At 31.0% G+C, this 25,663-nt stretch overlaps 2 protein-coding genes and 1 long non-coding RNA gene across 3 annotated transcripts; 2 read left to right on the top strand and 1 right to left on the bottom strand.

Moving 5' to 3' along the window:
* The first annotated feature begins 6,780 nt into the window (after positions 1-6,780).
* On the top strand, positions 6,781-9,635 carry LOC145577459 (transcription factor bHLH162-like). Its single transcript, XM_081634896.1, has 2 exons — positions 6,781-6,912; positions 9,222-9,635. Exons 1-2 carry the CDS (start codon positions 6,781-6,783, stop codon positions 9,633-9,635), a joined length of 546 nt encoding a protein of 181 aa, XP_081491022.1.
* Positions 9,636-11,627: 1,992 nt separating this feature from the next.
* LOC145577448 (transcription factor bHLH162-like) lies at positions 11,628-14,244 on the top strand. The gene is made up of 3 exons (XM_081634887.1): positions 11,628-11,786; positions 13,699-14,001; positions 14,176-14,244. Exons 1-3 carry the CDS (start codon positions 11,628-11,630, stop codon positions 14,242-14,244), a joined length of 531 nt encoding a protein of 176 aa, XP_081491013.1.
* A 4,633-nt stretch (positions 14,245-18,877) lies between these two features.
* On the bottom strand, positions 18,878-23,787 carry LOC145602907 (uncharacterized). Its single transcript, XR_014104642.1, has 4 exons — positions 23,640-23,787; positions 23,289-23,418; positions 21,502-21,613; positions 18,878-19,560 (listed from the first exon to the last, which is right to left on the bottom strand). It is a non-coding gene; the product is annotated as an uncharacterized LOC145602907 (long non-coding RNA).
* Between the last annotated feature and the right edge of the window lie 1,876 nt (positions 23,788-25,663).

Below are 25,663 nucleotides of genomic sequence, written 5' to 3'. Positions count from 1 at the left end.
CTATTAGCCATTTAAATGGCAAGCGGTTCAGAACCGCTTGCCATTACTAGAGAAAGGGCAGCGGTTTTGGCGCCAAACCGCTGCCCATTACGGGTATAAAAAATAAATAAAAAATTAAAAAAATTAAAAAAAAAATGGGTTTTTTTCACATAAATTAATACACAAACCAAATACATGTAAAAACATTAATATTTTTATTAATTATTTGTTGTAATATAACATTTACATCAAAAAAAAAATTAATACAAGTAATAAAATTAATACATCTAATACAAAAAAAAAAAAAAAAAATCAGCTCTTTAAAAAAAAAAAAACATGTTCCATAGTCCATCGGCCACGACCACCAACACCACCGGCCCACCACGACCCCCACGAGCAATCACCACTACCACACACTGCACCACCACATAATTTATTTTTAAAAAAAATAAAGAAAATTATTTTAACCCGCCACCACCAGCCACCACCACCACACACCAGGCCACCACATAATTTATTTTCAAAAAAAAAATAAAGAAAATTAACCCAACCCGCCACCACCAGCCACCACCACCACACACACCACACACCACCACATAATTTATTTTTAAAAAAATAAAAAATATTAACGACCCAAACCCAAACCACAACCCCCAACCACCACGACCCTAACCCAAACCACAACCCCCACCCACCACGACCCTAACCCAAACCACAACAGCCACCACGACCCTAACCCAAACCATAACCCCCGCCTACCACGACCACACCCCCACCCAAACAACGACTAGAAAACGCCGATTTGGACAGAAAAAATTCGACCCACCTTAAAAAACATACCATCTAACCACAACGACCAGAAAAAGCCGATTTGGGCTTGAAATTATGGTTTTAAAGGTCAAATTTGACCATAAAAACTCTAGATCTAGGGTTTTCATGGTCGAATTTGACTTAAAAAACTTGAACACCAACACATGCACAAATTTGCTCGATCTTGTTCGAAATTTGCTCGATTTTACTTGGGGTTTTGTTCGATTTTGCTCGAAATTACCTGGTTTTGGTTCGAATTTAAGGAGATGAGAAAGAACAAAGAGAAAGTGAAAGAGAAGAAAGGGGCGAATTAGGGAAGAGAAGAGGAGAGAGAGGAAAAACGGGAGAAAAAATGAAGGAGGAGAGAAATGGAAGTCGGCGGAAATGAAAGAGGAGAGAGAGAGCTGAGTAAAGAAAGAGGAGAGAGAGAAATAAAAGAAGGGGAAGGTGAATTATATTGCGCGCATTTAGGGTTTTTTTTTTAAATAGCAAGCGGTTTGGGGTTGAACCGCTTGCCAATATATCTAATGGCAAGCGGTTCAACCCCAAACCGCTTGTCATTATATATATTGGCAAGCGGTTCGCGCCAAAACCGCTTGCCATTTAAAATCACATGATTTTTTTTAAAAAAAAGGCTAATGGCAAGCGGATTTTAAAAACCGCTTGCCATTTGGGGTTTCCCATCACTTATTTTCTACTAGTGAAATTACACTTTTGGAGCATTTTCTTGGGTTTTCATAGATCAACTACGGAAATTAGAGGAGCACAACCATCTTTGAAGCCCAAGGCCGGTTAGAGTCATCAAGCCGGTGATTTAAGGGCTCGGTAATCGGGATACCGAGGTATTTGGACCGAATGATCAAGACCCTAAGTGGATATTCGGATTGGGCCGAAGAAATAAGCCCAATCGAAGTTCCAAGCCTCGAGGTGGAGCAAGAGCCCGATCGGGTGAGCTGCTAGCTCAATCGGGCGCGACTGTTGAGAAGAGTACGCAGAGAAAAAGGCGGGCCCGATCGGGCTCGTGTTTTTTAGGGGATCTGATTAGTTTTCAATTAGGATTTGTTTTAGGGAGGTTTAAGGACGATTTTTGGTACGTAATTTTAATTACCTTCTCTTTTAGATTTTCTCTCTCTACTTAGCTCTTAGATTAGTTTTCTCTCTCTTATACTTTGTTCTTAACTCTATTCTTAATTCCAGATTTTCTTTGGTAACAATTTATCTTCTCTTAATCTTAGTTATTTATTTTATTCCTTTGATCATATCTTGTTTTATTGCTTTGATTAGTTTAGTTTTTATTATGTGTGAGTAGTTCTATTTCTAGGGTTTATGGGGTTCCGATCCATAAATAATATGAAGGGGTAATTTATGGTTGTTAATTGTCAATGCTAGATTAATTTCCTATTGATTGATTTAATGCTCTGTGACTAGATTTGCGCATATCGTTTATGCATGAGTTTAACAATATTGATTCGAGATTCGACAGATGAGAATTGATGTTTAGGTCTAGTTTCAATAGGCAAGTTAATTTATAAATGGTTAAGTCGAGATTCGAGAGATGAGATTTAATACCGGTAAATTAATTGTGTGATTGTAATACGTAGGGAAAGCCCTTTATGATCTGATTAATGTATGCATTGATGAATGATTATTGTGTTTTACCCTGGAATATTATTTATTGGTGAACCTATGCCCTAGATCCTTTATTCATTGTTTTCTCCTTATTCTTAATCTTCGTAGTTTAGTTTCATATCCAAATTTACATATTGGTTACTTTATAATTTAGATTACTTTAATTAATTAGGAATAGAAAGACTCGTTTCTCTGTGGATTCGACCCTACTTCCCTATCTACATTAGTTAGAGGATTTAGGAATTACTTTCGATTATGGGATACGACTTTACCCTGTCAGGTCAACACAAGAGTGATGAATGATTGTTAATGGACTAACTCAACCAAAAACTTAAGCAGATGGTTGAGACTTACGAATATGTTTTATACTATATTACGCCCCCTCACACGACAGCCTGGTTGGGCTAGAACTGTGGATGCAGCATGGACCCTCCTCATACCCAACGCTTAATATGCCACTTGAAAGTGGGGGTGGATAAGATTCGAACCCGTGACCTTTATGTCACGCTGGCTCTGATACCATATTAATGGACCAACTCAACCAAAACTTTAAGCGGATGATTGAGACCTAGGAATATGTTTTATACTCTATCAGTGATGAATCGTATAAAAGTTTTTTTTTTTTTTTTTTTTTTTTTGTGAAAGAAAATTCTATTCTTATAATATTATTAAATCAGAAGTACAATAGAGATCAATCAGTCCTGTAATTTTGGGTTTAAAAAAAAAAAAAAAAAAAAAAAAAAAAAAAAAAAAAAAAAGTCCTGTAATTTGGGTCCAAGTGTAAAGTGTCCATGAAGTAATTTATTACTCTGTAGCTGGATGTTGGGCGGCTAGATAATTTATTGGGGTTTCGGCTTATTAGGCTGTTATTATTCAAATGGGCCTACTTGGATGGGCAGCAACCAAAATTTTAATAGCACGTGCCCGTCTGTTACGGGTTTTGGTGCGTACGAGGAGGAAAAAAGCATACGTGTAAGGTGAGAGTTGATACACATACAATCATTGTATGTTGTCCCTACATACAACACCATTAAAAATTTGACACATCAATAGAAAATGGGAGAAAGTTAAGAGTCAAATATAAATTAAATTTAATGGAACTTGGGCCTATTATTTTAGCCAATAGAAACATGACAAATTAGAGTTGTATGTGGGGACCACATACAACAATTGTATGGATAGCCTTTACCCGTGTGAGGGTGTAACTGTAGCGGTGTAGGAATAGAATAAAAGAAAAACATAATAACACACGCATGTGTGATTTTGTAATTTTATTATACTAGGGTTTGTTTGGCAACAGTTTTGATTTTCAGTTTCTTGTTTTTTTGAAAATTAAAAATCAAAAACAGAAAACAAGAAAAGGGTGTTTCCACTTTTCAGTTGTCAGTTTTGAAAATTATCATAATTTTAATAAGTTTATATAATTTTTTATTCATTATGGGACTCATATCATATACTTTTAAAAAACAAAAAACCAAAAAATAAAAAAAAATAGAAAACCAAACGAAACCCTAGTAATTGATTTTGTCACGATTTATAGTCTGTATAATTAGTGGTGAGCAAAAACTCAGGGTACCCTGCTCGGAACCGCAGGTTTCAAAATCAGAATCTGTAGGGAACCCTATTAATATAGGTTCTCTATATGGTACATAAAATCAAAACATATCATTTAAGCCCAACTATAAAAACCCTATATTAAAATTGTTAAAAAGTCGTCACTTACCTCTCCTCCTCCTCTATTCATTTTCCATCTTACTCTTAAAGGTTTAATTAATGGTATTAATATAAGTATTTGTAATGTTGTATTAAATATTGTAGATAATCAAGTAACTATTAAGCTTACTTTGAAAGACAGAGTACCCTATTCCAGAATCCCAATTAAGCTTACTATTAACCTGTAGGTTCCGGTTCCAATCCCAATTTTTGGGAACATATTGAACAGGTTCCGATTCCGGTTCCTATTTTTGGGAACATGTTGCAACATGTTCCGGTTTCAGGTATCGAGATTTTTACAGAGTACCCTGCTACGCTCACCCTTATGTATAATTGCCTTAAGAAAAAATAAATTATATACTCCGCAATATTGGAATTTGTTATATACATCCGAGTGTATCGTACATCTATAAATATTTTGTTTTTGTTTTAATGATTAATTCATTTAATCATCAAATAAAGAGAAAAGACTAACATTAACTTAATTAGATGTACGGTACACCCGAGAGTATATAACAACCTCTCCCGTAGTAGTATGAAGTATTATTATTTTTACAATGATCTTTCTAAATGAAATATTAACAGTGTTTATTTATGTTTTTTTAATGGGAATATTGACAGTAATACAAGGAGGAGGGGAGGGGTACAAGGGAGGACAGTTGTCCCCTACCCCCCTACTAAAAATCAGATTTTTCCTTTACAAAAATATTTTAATCGTGTTTATTTATTTTATTTATTTCTTTGTTTCAAACTTGTACATATATTAAGAATCTATATTGTAAACATCATTGTTAATTAACTACTCCATAGAGTTCATACTATATATTCTACAGTATTCATACAAATTAAAGTAATTTCTAATTGTTTGCATAATAGTATTTTATATGTGAATATAGAATTATTATATACTAGAGTGTACCCGTGTAAAATGCACGGAATATACTCCCTCGTTTCATAATGTTAGTCCCATATACTATTTTGGGCGTTTCAAAGAGTTCTATCCATATTGAATATATTTTTATTATATATTGATTGACGTTTTAATTTATTTATTTTAATTACTGACATTTAAATCACACACTTGAATCAGATATTATAGGAATTTGTTATTCTTGTTAGAATATTAAGGTTTTTCAGTTGTTAACTTATTAATTATTTAAGTTGTTTGATAATTTGATGGTAAAACAGGGTATGGAAATAATTGACTCATGACAGATCATATGATTTATCTAATTCAAACTCGTCTAAGACAACGTGAAACAACCTGATCTTCGAAAATTCCGGTTAAAAAGATTGAAATCTCAAGGAAATCATCATTATTTAGACTACTTAACTATTTACATGTCAAGGACTCCCTCCGTTTTTAAATACTTGCTTCATTTCTCCACACGCTGAGTTTTTAAGAAAAGTTGGAGAAGGTAATAAAATATGAAGGTAGTGGGATTGATGGAAGAAAAAAAAATATTAAAAAAACAAAAGTAGCTGAGAGATAATGGGAGGAGAGAGAATATGATATTAATGATATACTTCCTCCGTTTTCTTTTACTTGCAACACTACTTCCCTAAAAAGGAAATGTCACAATACTTGCAACACACTATGAAAATTATTTTAGGGAAAAACTATACTATTTCCCTTATTTAAAGCACATGACCCACTAAATTACACTCCTAACAACTACTCATCTCATTTTAAAGTGTATTATATCATGTGAACCCCACATTTCTTAAATATATACCGTGAAAAAAGTGTGTGTTGCATCTAAAAGAAAACGGAGGAAGTATAATATATGTTGGGTCTACTAGTTGAGATAAACAAGTTATATATTATAAAAGCTTTCCAAATAAGAAAAAAGAGCAAGCATCTAAAAACGACCGTAAATAAAAAGTGGAGCAAGTATCTAAAAATGGAGGGAGTATTTAACAACATAAACTTTGGCTATTATATTTAATTATCTTTGTGTCAAGTTTTTTGTTCCTAATATTTTCGCCACATCATGCACTGCCTTTCATTTGTCCCCCCAAGTTTGAGATTCATTGTCCCGCCATTGCTGTGACACTATTCATATATTTTTTTTAAAAAAAATATTGACACTATTCTTTTTTTTTTTCTTTACACTGCCATTCATAAGATGATCTCAATATTTAAAACCATAATAATTATGTTGGGTCTTATTTAATTCGTCTCACTAAGTACTTTAGTAATAATATTAATTTTTTTTTTTCAAAATTACAAATATGTAACTAAAGATATCTGTGTATGGTCATTGGTCATCAAAGTAATGTATTAACAAACTTGTATGATTAAAACAGAAAGATTATCATGTGACGATAAGAACATAAAATGAGAAGACTACTTAATTTTATAATGTCATTCAAAGAAGCGAAAGATTGAACTTGACCAAGACTTAATTTAAATAGTGGGAAAAAAGATGCCCTAAATGAGTCTTGGACTAGATTAAGGAGTTAAGAGTAGTTGATAATAATAGTGTTTAGCCGTTTTTCTTTTTTGGAGTAAGAATTCAAATTATAGAAATTTTAAGTAGACTTATAATTCCATGTGAGGTGTGAAAATAGTTATAATGTCTTAATATCATATATGTATATAAATTGATCACCCACTTTATTAATTTATGCACGCATGTTTAAATCATGAAAAGGAGTTTGGAAACGCCTTCTTCATCGTCTAAGCATCAGCCGCAAAGAAATAGTAGATCTCAATTCAATCAACTTTGCTCCACCCTCACTTCTATTATTCCTCCTCAACACTTTGATAATTCATTGGTATGTATATGATCGATTTCAATTCGGGTTGTATTTATTACTCTATATTTAATTTCTTACAAGCAGTATGCTATTTCATGCTTGATTTTGTGCTACATATATGAATAGCTTAGGTTCTTTTAAATAGATGCAACTATATATTATACAGTAGATTAAATCCAATAATATCCCATCATTTTTTCTTTGTTTGGTCGTCTATACTGGTACAAACTGCCTTGAAACACCGCGAAGTTGATCGAGTTATAAGCAAGGATAGATGTAATTTAATAGTTCTTCAGATTTAGTTCTTCCTCAGGTAATTGAAGATGGTTTAAATGAGTTGGCTAGCTTTCACATAATTTTAGGTTTATTTTCAAGTCAAGTCAAAGTTGTAACTGGGGTTATTAACTATATTAATTAGGGAAATTTAGGTTTTCTTAATTTCCTAAGCTTTTTGGTATCCTCTGTTAGATTCAAGAGAGTTATGATTAATATATAATGTGTGATTATAAAAATCTTTATACATCTTTGTTTACCCAGGATAACCTAATTATTATTTGCATTGATCTTTCAATTTTTTTTATACTTTTCATTCAATCTTGGATTATTCTTAGTTATTAAATTGTGAGTTGTAAAGATCATATTAATTGATCGATGAGTTAAGTACATACACCACTTCATCAAGTGTTGCTGTGTAAAACCTAGTAAGGTGAATGCACCGTAGACGCCTAGATTATCTTGTTACTAAGTACATACTTCCTTTGTTCTGTTAATATTGCAGCAAGGAGGAAATTACGCATCCCAAAACACATTTTATATGCTAAATATCTACAATTGTGTAAGTGTAAAAATTATAAAAAGTTGATATTGTGAAAGTATTATATGAGACGAATCCAATAAGATCCCACTTGACTATATTTTGCTTAACGTATAACTCATATTATATGGTCAAACAAGAGTGATGAATAGTGCAAAAGGTCCATTGTTGCAATATTAATAGAACGGAGGAAGTATAATATAATCTAATTTTCTTTTTTAGAGGTTGAAGCAAATGAACCAATTACCCCTAGCTGTTAGAACTTCAATTCTTAGACTAGCCAGATTAAAGATCTGAATTGTAGGTGATATTAAGAAGTTAAAATTGGAAACATATATTTGTGTTAGAGATCTGGTTAATTAGGCTTTATTTAGTTCGCCTTGTTTTTACTTATTTCAAAAAAAAAAAAAAAAATTTAAGTTTAGATCAGATCAGATTAAAAAAAAAAAAAAGTTCAGATCAGATCAGAAAAAAAAAATCATATTAGATCATCGTTTTATGTGCAGTTTTTTATCGACCGCTAAATATCTTTAATTTCGTAATTAAATTTTTTTTGAAAATTACATATTAATAAAATACTCGTACACATTATTACGAATCTAACAAGATCCACTTGATATACTACCTCCGTTACATATTATTTGCAACGATTTGATATAAAGTAGAGAGGAAAAATGTCTAATCGTTGCAAATAATATGTAACGGAGGTAGTATTTTTTTCCCTATAGATTATCGTACATTTAGGGCCAAAGTTTAGTCAAATTAGACAACCAGATAAGACCAAACTAGATCAGATCAGATAAGATAAGCAAAAATAAAGTGAACCAAACAAGCCCTTAGTTGATCTTATCTTTCAAGAAATTATACCTTATAAGTATATTGTGTTGTTCTTGAAATCATGAGACTTTTATGCTGCAATTCTTAAGATCGTGCTTAACATGTATGTTTCCGGTGTACACTGTACACACCAACTTGTGTTGTAATATACGAAGTATATATATGTGAATTGAAGTAGAGGGGATGAAAGCTGTTTATATACTTGTGAATGTTGTCCGCTATTAAAAGATTTTGCGGATTTGATATTTTGATTTCAGGACTAAGGAAAACCTAGTACAAGATTATATTTTCCACCAGTCCACCTTGTATTATTGTTTCATTTCAATATTTTAGAGCATATTTTACTAAAAATTTGTAGTAGTAATTTGAATTATTACTAACATAATATTTTGTGAATAATAACTATGTAATCCATAATTGACTTATTTCTCTCAAATAATAAAGTGTATATCTATATCATGAATATTATATTTTTTTTATTCACCCAATTTGTAGTTTAATTTCCTTTTTTTATTATTATTTATAATTTGCCTGGTAAATATTAAAAAACTATCTGTGTCCATAATATAATGTCAAATAAATGACCCGATCATATTGTTTTATCATTAAAATACTATGATCGATATATAGTTATTATATTTCAAACAACTGTAGTAAACTAATATTTGTTGTGTAGGATACACTATCTCAAGCAGATCAGATAGAACAAGCTACAAATTACATAGTGGGATTGAGAGAAAGAGTAGAGAACTTAAATCAGAGAAGAGATCAATTAATGGTTAATCAAGAAGGAACATCTAATACCGAAAACTTAAGTTGTAATGATACAACAATGATGACAAATAATTCAGGCTTAATACCCACTAGTATTGAAGTGAAAGATTTGGGTAGTGTTATAGAGGTGCAAATTGTGGTGCAACGAGACTGCGAAATCAAGTTACATGAAGTGATTAGGGTTCTTGAGGAAGAAGGAGCTGAAGTTGTCAATGCTACTTTCTCAACTCATGGGAACTATGTCCTCCACACTAGGAATAGGAGAAAAGAAAAACATAATGACACACGCATGTGTGATTTTGTAATTTTGTTGTAATACGATTTATAGTCTGTATAATTGCCTTGAGAAAATTTAGAGTATTACATTTGAGTGTCGTATATTCATAAGTATTTTATTTTTATTTTAATGATTATTTTTTATTTAATAATCAAATAAAGAGAAAAGACTAACATTAAATTAGTTACATGTAAGGTAAACAAGAGTTTATATAACAATCTCTCCCGTAATATAAAGTATTACTTCGTATTATTTTTACAATGATCTTTTTAAATAAAATATTAACATTATTTTATTATTTTTTTTTTTAATGGGAATATTGTCGGTAATACAAGGACGAGGGGAGGAATACAAGGGAGGACAGTTGTCCCCTGAGGCCCTGACCCCCCTACTAAAAACATCAGATTTTTCCTTTACAAAAGTATTTTAATCGTTTTTTTTTTTTAAATTTATTTCTTTGTTTCAAACTTGTCCCTCAAAAAAGAATCTATTTTGTAAACATCATTGTTAATTAACTACTCCATAGAGTTCATACTATATTTTCTTCGGTAATCATACAAATTGAAGTAATTTCTAATTGTTTGCATGATAATATTTTATATGTGAACATAGAATTATAATTGATTGAGGTTTTTTTTTTTTTTTTTTTTTTTATAAATATATTTATTTTAATTATTGAAATTTAAATCCCACACTTGAATTAGATACTATAGAAATTTGTTATTCTTGTTAGAATATTAAGGTTTTTCGGTTGTTAACTTATTAATTATTTAAGTTGTTTGATAATTTGATGGTAAAATATGGTAATTAAATAATTGATAATTTAAGTTGTTTGATAATTTGATGGTAAAATATGGTAGTTAAATAATTGACTCATGACAGGGCATATGATTTATCTAATTCATCAAACTCGTCTAAGACAACATGAAACAACCTAATCTTCGAAAATTCCTGTCAAAAAGATTGAAATCGGAAGGAAATCATCATTTTTTAGACTACTTAAGTATTTACATGTTAAGTACTCCATCCGTTTTTAAATACTTGTTTTATTTCTCAATACGCGAAGTTATAAGAGAAGTTGGAGAAAGTAATAAAATATGGAGGTAGTGGGGTTGGTGGAAGAATAAAAAATATTAAAAAAAAAAAAAAAAACAAATGTAGTTGAGATAATAGGAGGAGAGAGAATATGATATTAACAAAATATAATATATGTTGGGTCTACTAGTTGAAATAAACTAGTTAAATATTATAAAAGCTTTTAAAATAAGGAAATTGAGCAAGCATTTAAAAATGACCGCAAATATAAAGTGAAACAAGTATTTAAAAATGAAGGGAGTATTTAACAACATGAACTTAGGCTATTTAATCATCTTTGTGTCAAGTTTTTTGTTCCTAACATTTTCGCCACATCATGCGGCGCCTTTCATTTGTCCCCAAGTTTGAGATTCATTATTGTCCCCGCCACTGCTGTGACACTATTCATCCTTTTTTTTTTTTTTTTTTTTTTTTTATATTAATATTGACACTATTCTTTCTTTTGTTTTTTCCACTTTTTTTTTTTTTTTTTTTTTTTTAACACTATGATTCATAAGATGATCTCAATATTTAAAACAGTAATAATTATGTTGGGTCTAATTAATTCGTCTCACTAAGGACTTTAATAATAATATTCATTTTTTTTTTCAAAATTACAAATATGTAACTAAAGATATATGTATATGGTCATTGGTCATCAAAGTAATATATTAGCAAATTTGTATCATTAAAACGGGAAGATTATTGTGTGACGAAGGGATCACCAAATTTTATAGTGCACTAGTATTAAAAATATTAGTGATAGAGATTATATATATACATTAACAAACATAACATGAGAATACTACTTAATTTTATAATGATGTCCAAAGAAAAAAGATTGAACTTGACCAAGACTTAATTTAAATAGGGGAAAAAAAGATGCCCTAAATGAGTCTTGGATTAGGTTAAGGAGTTAAAGTAGTTGATATTCTTGATAATAATAGTGTTTAAATCATGAAAAGGAGTTTGGAAATGCCTTCTTCATCATCTAAGCATCAGCCGCAAAGAAACAGTAGTAATGCTACTAAGAGAAACAACAATAGATCTCAATTCAATCAACTTTGCTCCGCCCTCACTTCTATTATTCCTCCTCAACACTTTCATAATTCATTGGTATGTATATGATCGATTTCGGGTCGTATATATTACTCTATATTTATTTTCTTACAAGTAGTATGCTATTTCATGCTTGATTTTGTGCTACATATAGATGCAACTATATATTATACATGCAGTAGATTAAATCCAATAGTATCCCATCATTTTAACTTTGCTTGGCCGTCTATACTGGTACAAACTGCATGCCTTGAAACACCACGAATTGATCGAGTTATAAGCAAGGATAGATGTAATTTAATATTTCTTCAGATTTAGGTCTTCCTCAAGTAATTGAAGATTTTTTTTTTTTTTTTGAATAGTAGTAATTGAAGATGGTTTAAATGATTTGTCTAGCTTTCACATATTTTTAGGTTTATTTTCAAGTCAAGTCAAAGTTGTAGCTAGGGTTATTAACTGTATTAATTAGGGAAATTTAGGTTTTCTTTATTTCTCTCTTGAGATATAAATTAATAGCCGGAGCAATAAGCTTTTTTGTATCCTCAGTAAGATTCAAGAGAGTTATGGTTAATATATAATGCGTGATTATAAAAATCTCTATACATCTTTGTTTACCCAGGATAACCTAATTATTGTTTGCATTGATCTTTCAAATTTTTTTCTACTTTTCATTCAATCTTGGATTATTCCTAGTTATTAAATAGTGAGTTATAAAGATCATATTAATTGATCGATGAGTTAAGTACATACACCACTTCATCAAGTGTTGCTGTGTAAAAACTAGTAAGGTGAATGCACCGTAGACGCCTAGATTATCTTGTTTCTAAGTACATACACTATAATCTAATTTTCTTTTTAGAGGTTGAAGCAAATGAACCAACTAGCCCCAACTATTAGAACTTCAATTCTTAGACTAGCCAGATTAAAGATCTGAATTGTAGGTGATATTAAGAAGTTAAAATTGGAAACATATATTTGTGCTAGAGATCTGGTTAATTAGGCTTTATTTATTTCACCTTATTTTTACTTATTTTAAAAAAAAAATAAGTTCAGATCAGATCATCGTTTTATGTGCAGTGTTTTTATCGCTAAATATCTTTAATTTCGTAGTTAATTTTTTTTTTTTTTGAAAATTACATATTAGTAAAATACTTATTATTCCGAATCTAACAAGATCCACTTGATATATTTTTTCCTTATAGATTATCGTATATTTATAGTCAAAGTTTAGTCAAATTAGACAATCAGATCAGGTTTTCCTCAAAAAAAAAAAAAAAAAAGACAATCAGATCTGACCAGACTATATCAGAAAAGATAAGCAAAAATAAGGTGAACCAAACAAGCCCTTAGTTGATCTTATCTTTCAAGAAATTATACCCTATAAGTATATATTATATTGTTCTTGAAATCATGAGACTTTTACGCTGCAATTCTTAAGATTGTGCTTAACATGTATGTTTCCGGTGTACACACCAACTTGAGATGAAAGCTATTTATATACTTGTGAATGTTGTCCACTATTATAAGATTTTGCGGATTTGATTTCAGGACTAAGGAAAAGTGGAAAACCTAGTACAAGATTATATTTTCCACCTTGTATTATTGTTTCATTTCAATATTTAAGAGCATATTTTACTAAAAAAATTTGTAGTAGTAATTTGACTATAACTACAAAATATTTGGTGAATAATAACTATGTAACCCATAATTGACTTATTTCTCTCAAATTATAAAGTGTATTTCTATATCATCAATATTATATATTTTATTTATTTATTTATCCAATTGTAGTTTCTTTTTGTTTCTTTTTAAATATTTATAATTTGCATGGTAAATATTAAAAAACTATCTGTGTCTATATTATAATGTCAAAAAATAACCCGATCATATTGTTTTATCATTTACATACTATGATATATAGTTATTATATTCCAAACAACCACTATGGTAAACTAATTTTGTGGTGTAGGATACACTATCTCAAGCTGATAAAATAGAACAAGCAACAAATTACATAGTGGAGTTGAGAGAAAGAGTAGAGAACTTAAATAAGAGAAGAGATCAATTAATGACAAATAATTCAGGCTTAATAACCACCAGTATTGAAGTGAAAGATTTGGGTAGTATTATAGAGGTGCAAATTGTGGTGCAACGAGACTGCGAAATCAAGTTACATGAAGTGATTAGGGTTCTTGAGGAAGAAGGAGCTGAAGTTGTCAATGCTACTTTCTCAACTCATGGGAATTATGTCCTCCACACTCTCCATGCTAGGGTAACTTTTTTTTTTTTTTTTTTTTAATATTTTATTTATACTAAATTGTTATTATGGGTGAGACAACAACGTTTAATGCTTAGAAAGTTAGAATAAAGTAAATAAATTGAGATCCACATGAATAATATTTGTAGGCACTGTAGCACTCAAGAGTTTTTCTTATTGTATGTACAGGCTCAGAGTTCAAGGATTGGAGTAGAGACTTCTAGAGTGCAGGAAAGATTGCAACAGCTACTGATTTGATCTTGTAAAACTTGAGTTTCATCTTGTACAATTTCCTTAAAAATAAGCGGAGATTATTGCAAAGAGCTAAGGTGATAGAGTATAAAACTTATGATTGAGGCCCAGGATGTTTTATACTCTATCACTCTCTCTCTCACATGAAAGGCCGACCTTGAAAATAATCCTTAGAACATCTATAATGGTTGTATGTAAATAGGTTCTAGCTTGCAATTTTCAAATAGTTGGAGCTAGTATCTCATCACATAGCTCTACAAAGTTATGTAGTTTCACTTTACGCGGAACTTGACCTGAAATAAAATCTCTTGCTAACGTTTCTCTAAAAAAACAAAAGGCTAAGTAGGTTCACTTCACGCAAAGCATATGTGTTGTCCACTTTGAATGAATAAATTGTAGTATTGTATTTCAATTCATATATGTTGTTTCAATATTGACCTTTAAATTTTTTTATTTTAAAAAAAAAGCTTTTATTCTACATTAAAATAAAACTGGTGAGTTAAAAATGATAGGCATGACAATTTGTGAAGTGACTTACCTTTAGTTCAAAATATTACTCCGTACAGGTACAGTACACTGTATTTTTTATTTTTTTTTAATCATTAAGAGAAATTACACATAGATCTTGGTAAGGACATAAGGGTTAATGGCCTAATGGGAAGAAGAGAATTCGTACAACTTGTAAACTCAGATGGTGATGATGATAAGAGTTACTCGGTTATTACTCTTTTGCCTTATTATAAATGAATGTTTTTCTCCACTTTATTTAAAACTTCAATTCAGACAACTTTAGTCATATGTATGTATACAATATACTACCATTGGTAGTATGTTATATGGAGTAATGCCTGTTCTCTTCACCTTAAAAAAATAATATTAAGTAAAAATAATTTCAGTTTAGTAAAAATAAGTTCAGTTCAGTAAAATTAATTTCAGTTCAGTAAAAATAAGTTCAGTTCAGTAAAATTCAGTTTTCGTTATTAAAGAAGAATTATAATAGAAATTTAGTAAAAATAATTTCAGTTAAGTAAAAATAATTTAAGTTCAGTAAAAATAATTTCAGTTCAGTAAAATTAAGTTCAGTTCAGTAAAATTAAGTTCAGTTCAGTAAAAATAAGTTCAGTTTAGTAAAAATAATTTCAGTTCAGCAAAATTAAGGTGAATCAAACAGGGCCTAAATTATGTGATAAATGTATACTCAATACTCTCTTCGTTTAATTCTGGTTATTGCAATGTATTTATCTCCATATTTGCTAATGCACAATTTCAACTATTAATATGTTTTTAATAAATTAAAATTATAAAAGTTATTTTTTTTTTCAGAACAATAAAAGTTAATAGTTTAAAAATATGCATTTTAGACAAATTTGAAAAGAATTCACATGCTTATTTATTTTTACTTAAATACAAATCATTAAAGAAAATCAAGCATAACGTGTGAATAGAGCAATAGTTAAAATGTTGCAACTATATTAAATAACAAAAGTGAGTGATTTCCATAAAAATAGTTCAAACATGCAAAAATTCTCAAATTACGTACAAAAAATTCTCCCCGTACCGCCCAACTCAGCATTTAAATTATTTTTTTCCCTACAATTTTGCTAGTAAACCGCTAATAAATAAAATTCCCCCCATACACATATAAATCGCTAATTCAATTAGTAATTTAGTTGCTAGGTACCGGTGAAATAATCTCCACAATTGTATGCACAAATTCTTATAAAACCGCTAATTGAGGGCTTGTTTGGCGTCGTTTTTTGTTTTTAGTTTTCAGATTTTTTTTTAAAACCAAAAACAGAAAATAATAAAAATGTGTTTCTACTTTTTTGTTGTCAGTTTTCACAATTATCATGATTTAAATAAAGTTGATTACTCAGTATTTTTTTATTCAATATATGTCATCCATCATATGATTTTGAAATACAAAAAACCAAAAAATAGGTAACCACAATAATGTCAAACGAGCCCTGGTTGAGTTAGTGGTTTTTTGTTGATTTTTTTTTTTTTTTTTCAAAAAACACAACAAACTTGCTTAAGTGGACAATATGGAAAAGGAACTTGATTTCCCTTTCCCAAGCAGTAGACATGCCTTCCTAGATGTTTTTAATCTAGTTGTAATATAAGCTCTTATGTTCTTGTTAAAAAAAAAAAAAAAAGTGGACAGTATGGAAAGAATTTTTTTTAAAAGGTGTAGTTTGGAAATTTTAGCTTTTTTAAGCACTAGTCGTTGGTGCACGCGCTACGCGCGTGCCCCCTCGACGGTTAGATAAGTAATTTTCGCGAATCTGTATGGTCCATGTAGTATTCATTATTACATTGCGGTTTTGTAATAAAATAGTGAAGACTATTATAGAGTATATTTTACAAACCGTTTATTAGAAGTAATTTTATATGTGATTTATTTGTGTTGTAAAAATAGCGCTTTGTATATACAATTGATCAAAAAATGCGTTTTTGCTTAAGCTTATTCAGTTGTTTCTAGAGCTACAAACAAAAAGCTAAAAGAGCGGATTTCTATTCATTAACCCACAGATTAGATTTAATCCTTTTGATTTTGTTCCTTCATACTACATTTAAAACAATGCAAATTTAAATAGCTCGTTTAGGAGACCAGCCTTTTGACTAAACAGATGTAGCATTATAAAGTAAGGCATGCTTTTACAGAAAGCATCATTACCAAAGATTATATTTAGAGTTTAATTTGGAATAGTATTTTGAACAGATTTGTAATATATTTCCATTTTTTTCGGAAACTTTATACTATGTAAACATACAATTAATTCAACATCAAAATCATACAATTTTATTAAATCAACATACATGATAGAAGAAATTATCAATATTCCACAAATCTCAAATCTATTTAATCACCTATACTACTCTAAAAGTAACTCACAAAATTAGATCAACTAAAGAAATTCATTTATTAATGATTTTAAATAGGTAAATCAAGAATCATTATTAAGTTGCAGATAAACATCAAATATAATAACCTTCCCCTGCCTAAGCTTCAGCACAGCGCCTTCATTAATTTGCACTTCATAATAATCAATCAATTTATCAACACCTTTTCTGATAAAACACTTCACAATTTTATTTTCAAGAATTTGAACCTTCAGCTCAGCCTCAAAATTTGTATCATAAAGACGCAGAAGAACCTTAGTCGTTTCTGTAAGGTTTTGAAAATGCTTTCGGGCAAAATCTACCAGGACATTCTACATCAAAAAAACAGGATATCAAAAAAAATATTAAAACAAGCCAAAAAAATATAATAGACAAATACAGACATTCTTCATCTAAATAAATCAATATGAATACACATACTATGATTCCCTGTGAATGATACGATTCAGAGAATACACTTGCTCCATCCTCTCCTTTTGTCTTTCTTCATTTTTACACTCTTAATCTTGCAACTTACAATGATCATTAACTTATTGCTTTTTAACACTTGCTCTCATTATCACCGCTTCTCACTTTCTCTCCTCTCCCTTTCTATCTTTCTCTAAATTTTTACAATTGAATTTTATGGTTTTAAAATGTTAGAATTTTTTTAAAAAAATGCTCATTATTTCCCTTGATAACGTTATAGAAATGGTCTTCTAAAATGTTCAGCTCTTTCGATCTCCTTTGTAGAAGCCTCTCCACCTTTTTTTTCATTCTCATACTCCTAATTTCTATCATTTCCTTACTTCGTAGCCTTTTTCACTATTAAACATTAAATATGGTTTTGAAGGGCTTCGCACCTCTTCCTTCCTCTATTGTCGCGAGATCTCTCTCTATCTCTTTCTCTCTCTATCTCTTTCTCTCTCCAATGGAAACCCCCTCTCTGTATCTCTATAATTCTACGTACGTCCTCTATCATAAAGTAGTGAATTACATATTTGCCCTTCCCTCTATTTCATGACCTAACTATTCTTGATTTTCCTCATTACCATTCATTTTGTTTGTTTCCATGGCTCCCTTCTCATCTACCTCTTTCCCAATTTTATTTTCCCTCATTATTTTCCATTTTCAAGCATCTCCTCCTTCTCAAGCAAATTATTTTTTCAATCCTCATTTAGTTGGTTGATTAAATGTGTTTTTCTAAGAGTATTAATGTGTGCTTGTGAACATGGAATACATGATTTCAACTCCTGAATTGTCAATCCCATCTCCATTATACACATTTTATTGATTTCAACTCCTGCTAATAATGAAAAAATACTCAATTTTAGTAAATCATCAATTTCTTAATCAAAATTTAGAACTCTTCATCTTCTACTCAAAGCTTACATAGATTATATAAGGGTCTTATCAAATACATTGCCTAAAATCAACCTGTAAATTTAGTTCATCATAATTTTCCCTTTTTTTTTTTTGTCTTAATCTTTTCTAAATCCAACCCAACAAATACATGAATTTAATATTTTTTAAGGAAATACATACACAAGTATATAATAACAATTAAATAAGATCCCTTTTGGGTTTTATGAGATTACGATCAATTATACAAATGCAATCATAATTGAACTAACAATTACTATCATATAAGATCATACTGCAGATAATAAATTTAAGAGAATAGAAAGAACAAAATTATGAGTTGTATCAGATCATTTCACAGACATGAATACCCAAATGAATGACAAAGCTCAAGTAAAGTAGAAATTTTTACACCCATGAATATTATAACCAAAATGAGAAGAAAACTCAAAACTTATAGTTCAATGATAAAAAAGAATGCCCGAATTAAGAAGTTGCTGTTTAGAAGTATTGTTTATAAAAATTGAAGCCTAATATTTCAGAAATGAGCAATTTTTCTATCTTTCTATTCAACCACAACAAATTGAAAGGGAAAGAAAATACATTACAAGTTTATGAGTTTCGTCTATATTTTAAGTGGTTGCAGTCCTGAGATAGCGGCAGTCTGATGCCGGAAACTTCGCCATCACCAGTACCCCTGCCGCCGTTCATCGCAATATGTCTCCTCTAGTTTCTCACCAACTCATAGCCGACGTGGAACATAAAGAAAAATCGTCATCCTTAAAAGAAACGGAGGGAGTAAATAATAATGGTCGAGGCCCAAAACGAAGATGGGTAATTGAAGCAGTAAGGGTGTGGTTTTGGGTATGGGAATATAGGTGGCTGCAGACGACGTTGTGACTTGAGTGCAGGCATACAGTAATATTAATAGAGCAGCAACAATGCCATTTACACACCTTTGGCATGCCAAATTTTATCTCATTTGCCTCTACAATGGTCTTCAATTTCTTATTTTATACTCATAAATTTAGTTTCTTATGTCATTCGCCTCTGAATTTTGCATACCAACAACTATACCTGCGACAACAAACAAAAAATCAAGGAGGCAAATTAATATGGTCATAGATAGTAAGATAGCAAACTCATGTCCGAAATTGTAAAGGGGTGAAAATTGAACACGGGTATTCCTGCTTTTACTAACAAAATTAATACGAAGTAGTAATGTGCAAAATTGAAAAAAAGTTACTCCATAAGATATTGTTGTAGCAATGGGAGAATATAGATACCCTTTACAAAAATAGAATAAATAGTTATAAGCTTCCTCGTGGTAATTACATATACTTCGTACATTAGAGCCCGTATATACAAGATTCATACCCATTTGACAGCTTCCCAAGCAAATACTTGGTCTAACTCTACCAACTCTTTGGAAGACAACAGCATTTAAAGCAACTGAAAACTTCAAAATAAGCAAAAACTTAAGAGTTTCCCTTTCATTGATATTACCTGGATCATCATTTATCAACCAGACTTCAATCTGATAATTATTACGAAGTATTAATTTTATTATTGTGACATGAAATTGAAAAGGACTCAAGGAACCTTTCCAGTTTCCACCAACGAATCTAAACGGGCCATCTATAAATTCCAACCACTAAACAAGCATATTTCCTAAATAATTTGACAAGTCTATTATTATCAGCCAATCATATCTATTAAGACTACTACGACATCAACATAATATAACTAATATAATTAAAATTAATTTTAACATTTGACTTTATGCGGTTTACAAAAAACACCTTTGACCGTTAATTAAATATGTAAATTCTTTAATATTAATATATACTTGTATGTGACACAAATCTAATAAGATTTCATGTGGAGGACTTTTGTATTCATATATACATGGTTAAAGTTAACAAATTTTGGATTTGCAAAGTCAAATAAGACAAATTTTGGACATGAAGTATTAATAAGAACACACACAAACCCAATCCAAAATAGAAACCATACAGCGGCCAACGCCATTAATTCAAGGAAATGATAATGCAATGCTCTCGGAATTATCAAAGGTTAGCAACCTAACAGAAGCAACAAAGATGTCTTACGCAAAGAAGCATGCAATAATATAAGAGGCAACAAACATGCCTAGACTCTAGACTTTCCTCCTGCCAAAAATGTCAACATTGATTAGTAGTTACAATGGATGATGCCAACATAGTGAGCATACCATGTAATCGTGGAACATAAATCAAAAGGTTAAACAAAAAAATAATTCCTGGGAATTTATGCTCAACTAACTCAGTCTGCCATAATCACAGGGGCTGTACTGCTTAAGGTTTTGTCAATAACTAAAGTAATTTCAATTATGTCCCTAAGAGTAAATAATAGTAATCCCTCTTAACCTCTAAGATTGCCCCAATTTTCTTTTTGGTGTATTACTTTAAGTTTGGCCCATACCACAAATGGTCAAGAATGACCGCCACATAACTCTCACATACATCTGAACCCACCAGTTTTCTCTCGCATCAACTCCACCCAACTAAAACTTAAAGATATATACTCTAATGCCCAACTAAAACTAAAACTATTATATACTGTAATGGCCAATGGGGCAACCTTAGAGAGACGGAGGGAGTAGTATTAAATTGAGTTTAAGTAGACTCCACGGGCTTCCAAAAGGTGAAATAAAGCCCTACAAGCTACAACAAGACATCACAAGAAAAAACAAAGCATGGAAACTTTTAACACTATAATAACCTTCTCCAGCTCAAATCCTCAATAATGGGATTATGGGACCCTGCTTAAATTCTTTTCTACAATTCCACAGAATGCTTAGAATTCAAAGGGTAATATATTTTTCCAATGCACAAAATTTCTTCCTAGTTAATCTTTATTCTTCCAAGAGGAAGGGTGGAGGAAGTGGTGGTCACACCCCATAGTTGATGTCCAAAAACAATGCATCAAGGAAACTACTAAGAAACAGGAATATATTGAATCTACTTTTTCACTAACCTCCTTTGATTTTGAAGAACTATGTTGGAGTGCAAAAACTTCAAATGATGTGAACCCCACCAACGTCACTTCAGTAATCCAATCATTCCTGCTTCCCTCCACCAAATTATCTCTGTTGAATAACTTTCATCAGAATTTCACAACCAAATGTGTCCTTGATAGGAAGAATCCAGCACAACACAAAATACCGTTGAAAAAAAAGCACATTCAGCTTGAAGAATCAATTTCAGAGAAAACTTCAGCAACAAAAAGGACTTGGAGTTGGTCTGAGCTAGAGAAACATCTCTAAATTTTAATATAAATAGATGTAAGCTCAATGATTTATTTCAGCCACTGTAATACATATTGAGGCACTATCTGCCGGGCTAAGCATAGCTATTGAATGGAATAGTAAGAAGAAAATAATTAAAATAATAAATAATAAAAACAAAACACCATTCAAAGTCAAACACTACCTTAGCAGTACTACACACCCATTTAACACGAATGTGTGACAACATAAATGGAAAAGATATAGAGCTTTTATCCAAGAAAAAATTGAAAAAAATATTAGGGAGCCTACAACGCCTTAGTCCCAAAATGATTTGGGTTCGGCTAACATGAATCATTATAAGGAACCGTCCGACAAAGAAAGAGCACCCAAGTAAAAATGAAACTTTTAAGAGAGTCTAAAAAGATTATCAAGAATAAAATTAAGGAGTGGTAGTGATAAAAACGTGCGAGTAAATTAATCTAAGAATTCTGGCACTCAGCTTATATCACCATGATAAACAGTAAATAGAACTTCAAGAAATCTGAGATCCTATTGACACCAAAACCATCAAGACTGTAATATGCAGACAACTTTTGCTGAACAATACTCATGACTTCATAAAGTGACATTATACATCTGAAACAAGCTGAAAAAAGGAAGGACGATTCAGAAATATATTTCAAAAGCAGCCTGATATGCTCCAGATTATACATTTCCTACAGACCCCCAAGGAAAAAAGGGGCATTCTAGGATGCCACTCAATTGCAAGGTATCACCCAATTATAGTCTCAATGCTTACCACACATATTTAAGTCTGTAGCCATCACAATCAGAAATGCAAGGGTAAGAATCCCTAAATCCACACCCATTTTCCATTATGGACTCACTATTGGAGTGTTCAAGCCAAAAAAAAATCAAGCAATTAAACTGAATAAGATAAAAAAAGAAAACCTGAATCAAAAGGGCGAAAATTCTTAGAATTTCATCAACACTCCTTCATTCATGGATTACTCAGATTATTTCCGATTAAAATTTCCTCAATTCAATTACAAAATTAAATTAAAGAGAGGATATATAGAAAAATTCAATTACAAAATTAAATTAAACCACAAAATCCTCAAATTTTCAAAAACCCACAAAAATTCACATTAAACTGCAGAAATTTACTCTAATATCCAAAATACATCCAAACCCCAATTAAAATGCCAGAATCTTAAAATACATCAAAATACCCCTATAAAACTGAAGGAATTTTATTAATTATACAAAATACATCAAATATATGCATATTCAAGTATCAAATCCCAGTCATTCGACCAATTATACAAAATGCACTTGTTTTAATTAGCGATTGTTAGCTCGAATCTCAGTTGTTCTTCCATATCTCAGTATATAGAGCAGCAAAATCAGAAAATAAATTCAAAATAAAAAATACAAATCGAATTAATTTTTTTTATTCAGAAGAAAAAAACATCTAAACCCTAAAACCAGAAGAAAAAAAAAAATCAAACAAAATTAAAGAAAACACACAAACCTGAGCAGCTTTGTAAGCATTCAAAGTATCTTCAGCAGCATTTTCCTTTCATCGGCAGATATAAACTCAGCCAGTTCTCTCCTCTTTTCTCCTTTCTCAGGTCAAAATCAAAAGGGCGAAATCACCAATCCTTCATCAAGAAATAGTTCGGATTTTCAATCAAAATTCAGAAAATTAATTAAGAAGAATTGCCTTTGATTTTTCAATCGAAATTCAGATAATTAATTAAGAAGAATTACCAAAAAAAAAAACATAGCACAAAAAAGGATTAGTGGACTTCTATGGATTTAAAGCTAAACCCTAGATTGTCAAATTGATATTAGATGCTTATAAGAAGGATAAAGATCTTACCCCAAAGAAGAACCGAAGCCCCATAACCATCATCGAATGGATGATCGGTGATTGCTGAAGGTGTAGAAGGTTTCTCTCTCTAGGTTTCTGAGAGAGAGTGAAGGAAGTCGGTGAAAAAGAGAGTTGAGGAATGAGAAAGAGGGGTTAAGTGGCAAGGAGAAAGCAATATAAGGGAGCAAAGGGTAATTTCGGCATTTCATTAAATTCGGGGCTGAAGATGTAATAACGCCCAAAGTTACTGTTACTAAACTTTGCATATTTATAAGTGTTATAGATATAGATTATCTATGAAAAACACCCAACACCGTTTAAAAAAAAAAAAAAAAAATGCCCGTCAAAAAATAAATAAATAAATAAATAAAAACACCCAACAAAAGTATGTAGTCTAATTTTTTTTTTTTAAAAAAAAAACTTCCTCGTTTGCTATGCATGTTGGGCCGCTTAGTTAACTCTTGGGGTTTCGGCCTAGCAGTTAATTGGGCTATGATCCAAATGGGTCGCAAGCAAATTTGTTACGAGTTTTGGGCTTAATTTAAAGGATTAGTAATATTACTGTATCCCATTCGACTGTACGAGTCCATACTCGGTAGAGTTTTGCACAAAAGCATACACATAAGGATGGGTCGCACTTGCAAGTTGCAACATTACTAAACGAACTAACACACACAAAGGAGTGAGGACGAAAAGTGACAATAAAACAGAAAAAATGACAAAGGAGAAAAAAAATGACGATAGCTGGTTTCCTATAGGCGCGGTACGGTGTAACGTACAATCGTTTTGTTAGAAAGAACATGATATATAAAAGTAATGAACTTAGAGCATTGCCACTAATGGGCATTTATTTGGTTGCCCAATCTCTCTCTAACCACTTTCTCATTCCTCCTCCCCATGGGCATTTTCTTGGTCATTTTTTTTCTACACCAATGGTAAAAAATTATAATCCCCACCATTCTCTCTCCTATTTTTAACCCTATACCCCACCAATATTTATCTCTCCTACACATCATTAAATTTGTAATTTAGTATTTCTTAATTTTATTGTTAGCAAAATTTTGTATTGATTAAATTATTTATGAGTACAATATTAATTATAATAATAATAATATTAATAATAATAATACTAATATTAAAAGGATGACTAATTATGAGGGAGAAATTGAAAGAAAATGTAAATACAACAAATTTATGTGAATTTTGGAAATATGAAAATATAGGCAAAATGGGTCTCTATTTGTAGGGAATTTTTTTTTCTAGCCGTTGGTAATTTTTTTTTAAAAAAAAAATTTTAAAAGCACAAAATAACGGTTACAAAAATATAATCGTTGCAATAATCAGGAATTTCCTGATTGGTCCAAGCTCCCTGACAGGACACGTGTCAGCGCCTGATTGGGCGTGCTGACGCGCATGTCAGGGGTGCATTTAGTATTTTTTTTGCTTTTCCTTTCCTCAAAACGCTGCGTTTTGAGTTGAAGCGCAGTACACGCTTCCTCAAAACGCTGCGTTTTGAGGCGTGGTGAGCAAAAAAAACGCTATTGCCAGCGTCGCACGTGGGGCCCACTCATTCTTGGTCTGATTTTAATTTTGCCCAAACTTTGATCAAAAAATGTTTTGCCCATGGGCATTTTTTATTTAGCCCATTGATGGGGACTTTTATTTTTGGATTAAAACCCAAAAACTCCCCATGGGCATCTTTCTCCCCATTGGTGAGAGTGCTCTTATAATTATAGTGAAAATAACATACTATTAAAATGTAATGAACATATACCTAGAGTGAAAATAATATACGGAAATTTCACCAAATGTCACTGACAAATTTAAAAATTCACCAAATGTCATCGGACTTTTCAGAATTTACCAAATGCCACTCAGTTTTTAAATAATTCACCGAGTGCCATTAATGACTAACGAAGGCTTAATCATGACACATGGCAATCGATTATTGGTTTAAAAATATAAATAAAATAAAATTAAAAAAAAAAACTCTAAATCCTAACCCAACCCAACCCCACCACCACAACCACCTG

Source organism: Chenopodium album, chromosome 2, assembly GCF_948465745.1.
Source record: "Chenopodium album chromosome 2, dcCheAlbu1.1, whole genome shotgun sequence".
NCBI classification, from domain to species: Eukaryota; Viridiplantae; Streptophyta; class Magnoliopsida; order Caryophyllales; family Amaranthaceae; genus Chenopodium; species Chenopodium album.
Note: the sequence above shows the minus strand (reverse complement) of the source record. Positions and strands in the feature narration are given on the sequence as shown.

Excerpts from the sequence above, each read along its gene's own strand:
- LOC145577448 (XM_081634887.1), top strand. The coding sequence starts at position 11,628 with ATGAAAAGGAGTTTGGAAATGCCTTCTTCATCATCTAAGCATCAGCCG. Across the intron at positions 11,787-13,698 it reads AACACTTTCATAATTCATTG|GATACACTATCTCAAGCTGA; the intron begins GTATGTATATGA and ends TTTGTGGTGTAG. Across the intron at positions 14,002-14,175 it reads TCCACACTCTCCATGCTAGG|GCTCAGAGTTCAAGGATTGG; the intron begins GTAACTTTTTTT and ends TTGTATGTACAG.
- LOC145577459 (XM_081634896.1), top strand. The coding sequence starts at position 6,781 with ATGAAAAGGAGTTTGGAAACGCCTTCTTCATCGTCTAAGCATCAGCCG. Across the intron at positions 6,913-9,221 it reads AACACTTTGATAATTCATTG|GATACACTATCTCAAGCAGA; the intron begins GTATGTATATGA and ends TTTGTTGTGTAG.